This window comes from Alosa pseudoharengus, unplaced genomic scaffold (genome assembly GCF_046254945.1).
Source record: "Alosa pseudoharengus isolate Yale_2024_CS ecotype anadromous, Long Island Sound unplaced genomic scaffold, YU_APseudo_1.1 YU_APseudo_1.1_scf_19, whole genome shotgun sequence".
In the NCBI taxonomy this organism is placed as follows: domain Eukaryota; kingdom Metazoa; phylum Chordata; class Actinopteri; order Clupeiformes; family Clupeidae; genus Alosa; species Alosa pseudoharengus.
In genome coordinates this window covers 4226196-4232526 of record NW_027468657.1, presented here as the reverse complement: position 1 = coordinate 4232526, position 6331 = coordinate 4226196, and the positions used below count along the sequence as shown (strand labels likewise).

Below are 6331 nucleotides of genomic sequence, written 5' to 3'. Positions count from 1 at the left end.
TACACACAGACACACACTTGTACACACATGCACACACTTTAAGAGCTAAGCCTACCAAGCAATTCATAGAAAATGGCTGGATATGTCAAATAAATGGCAGGGTATTACAGGAGTACCAAACCTGTCTCTCCAGTGTCCTAGGACCACAGCCCAACCGTTATATTTGTCCTATTGTAGTATATCATTGTTTTGCAACAAGTGTGAAGCTGTGGGATAACGCCCGTGCAGGCCCGCAGAGTGTTGGCTCGTGACTGAAGTGGGCGGTGTTTGAGGGAGCGTCTCTACTTGGCTCGGGCCGTCACGTGACACCAGAGTAGCTCGCGGGATGAGCGTTGCCTCAGAGACGCTCTGCGAGCTTTTGTGTGGAGCGGTATGGTGAGAACTGTCCCGAGTAGCTTGAGTGCATGACACACGTTGGGTCAGTAACAGGTTGACCGACAATGATTTGTAAATACTTAAATTCGTCCTGGACGTCCTGATACTTCAGAGAACTGTATACAGCATTTTCAGTCGCGCTAGTTTTGTTGCAGTGGGAGAGAGAAACGCGTCTTGAGTGCGCGCTATTATGGAGGCGGAGGAGGGTAAAATTTCAGTGTGGGTTTGCCGGGAGGAAAAACTTATCTCTGGCTTGTCCAAGCGGACCACCTGCGCAGACGTGTTGCGCGTTCTCCTGCAGGAGCAGAGCGTGCAGCCGTGTTCGGCCGTTTCCGTGCTGGCGGGCTCTCCCGAGTCTTACTGCATCGTGGAGAAGTGGCGGGGCTTTGAGCGCATCCTTCCGAACAAGACCAAGATTCTGCGCCTCTGGGGCGCGTGGGGCGACGAACAGGAGAACGTGAGGTTCGTGCTAGTGAAGCAGGATGCGTCTCTGGCCAACAATGACCCGCGCAGCGCGGAGGCGCGTGTGGTGGCCAGCAAGGAGAGCCCGTGCGTGTACCGGGGCACCGCGTGGGTTACCGTGGCTCAGTCGCAGGAGAAGCAGCGACGGATCGTGCGCAAAGCATTCCGCAAGCTGGAGAAAATAAACAAGAAACGCACGCAGGAGTTAAGCAAGGACAAGCCCGCCGTTGAAAAGATGGAGACGCTCGTGCACCTGATCGTCTCGCAGGACCACACCATCCGCCAGCAGATCCGACGCATTCACGAGCTGGACTTGGAGATCGACCAGTGCGAGGCCAAAGTTCACTTCGACCGGGTCAAAACGCTCGGCACCAACTACGTACAGGACACCTATCTGTTCGAGAAGAGCTTGGGGACGCACGCGAGCGCCAAGGAGCAGCGGTCCCCGGAGGTGTGCACGCAGTTGGAGGAATATTCGCGGAGGTGCGAGGAGGTGCTGAAACTACAAGAGGAGCTGTCTCAGCACGAGACGCTCCTGGACAGCATCACGGCGGAGATCACGGACGAGCTGAATCAACGCTGGATGGAGCGCAGGAAGGAGCAGCTCTCGTGCGCGGACCCAGAGGCAGGGACAGAGGACCCATCGGGAGCGTCTCAGCTCGCGCTGGGCACGGAGGAGGGCACGGCAGAGAGCTCGCTGCTTTTGGATGAGGAGAGGATCAAAACGCAGCTGGACACGAGCTTATACATTGGGCTCCGGCTGAATACGGATTTAGAGACGATTAGGGGCGATTTTGACCTCACCCGAGAGCTGTGGGCGGCAAAGGAGAGGGAGTTGAAAGTTTTAATGGACAGAGTCGGCGCGCTGGACTTATGCGCCGGGGACGAACTATCCGTGGAGGTGAAAGTGCGCGAGCCCTCGGTACATGTGCCAGACACGACGTGTTCCGTTAAGACACAGAACGCATGGGTCGAACAGGCGAGAGGACTCTCAAAAACGTGTAACATAATTGACGACGATTCGGACACAGGTCTGAGCTCATTACACAGCCAGGATTCTGACAACCCGCCTGTGTGTGAGTCGCTCGTGTAATATAGACACTGACCCGCGAGTCCCGGGGCTTCATTGGTATGTTACTGTCATCAGCGCAAGCATGCTGACGTTTCCACAAACAGTAAAAGTCACGAGTGCGTGCGCCCTTTAACGACACGGTGTAAGGCACCGGAGACAATGGCTCTTAAAATGCACTTACTCTTCTCTGCGAGCTGCTTTACCCTGGAGGACTAAAGGGGGGTGTGGGGTTCTGCTCGCAGGCGCAGCTGAGGGTGAAGTATGCTGTAGCAGGTGCTGTGGGGTTCAATAAAACGGTTTTAAAACAGACAGACAACAGTGTGTCTCAACTCCTGCTGTGTGTAGCCATCTTCAAAGACATGGGAAGGGATGTGACAGAATGTGTCTGGGTGTGTGTGTGTGAGAGAGAGAGAGAGAGAGAGAGAGAGAGAGAGAGTACTGTTTGTAACATGATCTTGACATATCTTTCTCTTAGAGCTGTCTGACACACGGATGTGCCAACACACCAGCACTCTCTGCAACAGCTGTGTGAACCTCTCACCTTTGGGCTGTAGTGTAGTCAGTAGGCTCAGTGAAGGAAGTTCCTCACCCCCACCCTACCCCACCTCTCTCTCTCTCTCTTTCTATCTCTTTTCTCCCTCTCTCTCTTTCTATCTCTTTCTGTACCTCTCTCTCTCCCTTTCTCTTTCACGTATAATGTGGGTAATGAGAGAGAATGTTTTTTTTTTAATTACATACTATGTTTTCCGTCTTGTGTTGCTTGTTCAAAATGGCCCTTTTCCAAATTGTCAGGCTCAAGTCATTTTCATTGTCTCTTTCGTGACTGGGACAATGCTGTGTGTTGGCCTGACTGGGACAATGCTGTGTGTTGGCCTGACTGGGACAATGCTGTGTGTTGGCCTGACTGGGACAATGCTGTGTGTTGGCCTGACTGGGACAATGCTGTGTGTTGGCCTGACTGGGACAATGCTGTGTGTTGGCCTGACTGGGACAATGCTGTGTGTTGGCCTTCTGAGCCTCAGCATTTCATTACACATCCCACCAGAACTGCAGACTTTGGATTTCTTTTGAAATGATTTTATTTTTCCAGTTCATTTGAGGAGTTATTCAATTTCACTCATTCTCATCTGTGAAATTCTTCAGCCAGTTGGAGAGGTCCCTCTCTCTTTCTCAAACACACACACACACATAAGGCTTTCTACGTTCTCTCTCTCTCTCTCTCTCTCACACACACACACACACACACACACACACACACACATAAGGCTTTCTATATTCTCTCTTTCTCTCTCACACACACACACATAAGGTTTTCTACGTTCTCTCTCTGTCTCCCTCACACACACACACACACACACACACACACATAAGGCTTTCTACGTTCTCTCTCTCTCACACACACACACACACACACACACAAAAGGCTTTCTACGTTCTCTCTCTCTCTCTCTCTCTCTCTCACACACACACACACACATTACCCAGTTTTACATGCTGCTTGTGTAAGTGTGTGTTTGTGCTCGAGGTGGATACCTCTGGGTATTTGCATTCTGGCATGTATGTGTGTGTGTGAGAGAGAGTGTGCATGCTTGTGTGTTTTGTGAGTGTGAGAGAGAGTGTGTGTGTGTGTATGTGTGCATGCGTGTGTGTTTGTGTGTGAGAGAGAGATAAAGTGTGTGTGTGCATGCGTGCCTGTGTGTGAGGGCTAGTTCCTCCGTATAAATCAGCAGTCTCAAAACACAGCTTAGAAGCTCATACACACATAGACAAACACACCACACATAGAAACTAATAAGCAAACACACACACACCAAACACATACTCACACACAACTTCACTCAGGGTTAGGCTAAGCTAAAGGTTAATCTTACGGTCAACGGTTAAACTCAGGGTTAGGCTAAGCTTAAGGTCGGAGGTTAAGCTTAGGGTCAGAGGTCAGGGGTGAAGCTTAGGGTCAGAGGTCAGGGGTCAAAAGGTGGATATGAGTTTTGTGCTGTGTGACCCTTGCCCTGCTGACCTTCACAATCTTGAATTTCCCCTTGAAGATCTATCTACCTACCTATCTATCTATCTATCTATCTATCTATCTACCTATCTACCTATCTATCTATCTATCTATCTATCTACCTATCTACCTATCTATCTATCTATCTATCTATCTACCTATCTATCTACCTAGCTATCTATCTATCTATCTATCTATCTATCTATCTACCTATCTATCTATCTATCTATCTGTATCTATCTATCTGTCTATCTATCTATCTGTCTATCTATCTATCACACCTCTAATAGGAGGTCTGAAAGCTGTGCTAACTTATATAGAGTTGGCTAAGCTATATGTGTATCTTATATGATAGATAGATAGATAGATAGATAGATAGATAGAGATACTTTATTGATCCCCAAGGGAAAATTCAAGGGTCTCAGTAGCATACAGACATCACACACAACATGCACTTACAGCAGAAATGGTAAACATAAGTATAAGTATAAACATATAACAAAACTCCACTGTACAATAAAGACAGTAGAAGATAAGAAAACTAAATACTAAATACACTATATAAATTAAATTTAAAAAGTCCAATGTGCTTGAGGGTGATCAAGCATAAGATGCTTGTAGTGACAGGGCCGGGACTGGTAAGGTGCTCAAGGGAGTGAGTGTCATGGTGAAGGTGCAAAAAGTAGTCCAACCATAGTCCTTTAGTTATGTGTGCATGGCAAGGTGCTCAAGAGAGTGAGTGTCATGGTGAAGGTGCAAAAAGTAGTCCAACATTAGTCCAACAGTAGAGACCAGCATAAATAATATGGACAAATAGGAGAGTAAAGTATAATGTAGACAAGGTAATATAAAAAACTATGTCAGTGCAAGAACAGGTTGAGGTAATAGGGTTATATGGAGTTAAACATTCCTTGAATTTCCCCTAGGGATCAATAAAGTATCTATCTATCTATCTATACAGTTTACTCACGTTCTATGGTGTTCTACGGTAGCTGATCTTATATGGAGTTAGCTAAGCTAACACACACTCCTGTGTGGAACTAAGCTAGAACAGGCTCTTATTGGCATCGCTTGCAGACATGTTCACACTGACCAAATAAGGATGTTACTGATAAGGCATTATCTGATAAATACACAATTGTCCCCAAAACACACCCCACAGCATGGTTTCCATGATGGTGCATAACCAGATGGTGTGCACGCACACACACACACACACACACACACACACACACACACACACACACACACACACAGGGGTGATACCACTGGAGGTGTGAGTGATATTGTTGGGTGGTGTGTGTATGCAGAGAATGCGATGTGTGTGTGTGTGTGTGTGTGTGCACTTGGCAACAGGGGGGATAATCCTGTCGACCTTGAAAAGAGAACATCTGTGGCAGATGTGAAATGTATCTGTGTGTGTGTGTGTGTGTGTGTGTGTGTGCATGTGTGTGTGTGTGATGGTCCTCACCTGAACCTTGCTTACCTGAGATCCTGTACACTCCCACTGATTTCATACCCTCTAACCACACCCCCAATACCACACCTCTAACCACACCCCAATGTCACTCCTCTAACCACACCCCCAATACCACACCTCTAACCACACCCCAATACCACACCTCTAACCACACCCCCAATGTCACTCCTCTAACCACACCCCCAATACCACACATCTAACCACACCCCCAATACCACATCTTTTCCATAGCATCACAACCATGAAGATGGCAGAAGCCCTCAACCAATGAGGATGGCAGAAGAGTTCAAGCCTTCTGCCAATCATGTCCAGTGCTTCTTGTCTTTACTGTAGTAGCAGGCTGGTGGTATAGTATCATGTCCAGTGCTTCTTGTCTTTACTGTAGTAGCAGGCTGGTGGTGTAGTATCATGTCCAGTGCTTCTTGTCTACTGTAGTAGCAGGCTGGTGGTGTAGTATCATGTCCAGTGCTTCTTGTCTTTACTGTAGTAGCAGGCTGGTGGTGTAGTATCATGTCCAGTGCTGGTGGTGATGGGCAGGAGCTGGAGGCGTGTCTCCCTGTGGAGGTGCCTGGACAGGAGACTCCGCCCCCACAATGACCATTAACTAGCCATTTACGCCACACTGGCACACTCAGCTATGATAGTTTGTGTTCGTTTAAATGAGGGTGTGTGTGAGTGTGTGTGTGTGTGTCAGTGTTAGCTTAAAGGTCGACGTGTGTGTGTGTGTGTGTGTGTGTGTCTCAGCCATGTAGAGGAACAGACAGAACAAACAGCTGTGGTCATCCTGAGGGAGAGAGATGGAGGGATGAGGGGGAGAGATGAGAAGGGAGAGAGATGGAGGGATGAGGGAGAGAGATGGAGGGATGAGGGGGAGAGATGAGAAGGGAGAGAGATGGAGGGATGAGGGGGAGAGATGGAGGGATGAGGGAGAGAGATG

At 48.4% G+C, this 6331-nt stretch overlaps 1 protein-coding gene across 1 annotated transcript; it reads left to right on the top strand.

Moving 5' to 3' along the window:
• Nucleotides 1–565: 565 nt before the first annotated feature.
• LOC143133006 (ras association domain-containing protein 10-like) lies at nt 566–1930 on the top strand. The gene has a single exon (XM_076292818.1). It carries the CDS (start codon nt 566–568, stop codon nt 1928–1930), a length of 1365 nt encoding a protein of 454 aa, XP_076148933.1.
• Nucleotides 1931–6331: the final 4401 nt, after the last annotated feature.

Coding starts and splice junctions, on each gene's coding strand:
- LOC143133006 (XM_076292818.1), top strand. CDS start 566: ATGGAGGCGGAGGAGGGTAAAATTTCAGTGTGGGTTTGCCGGGAGGAA.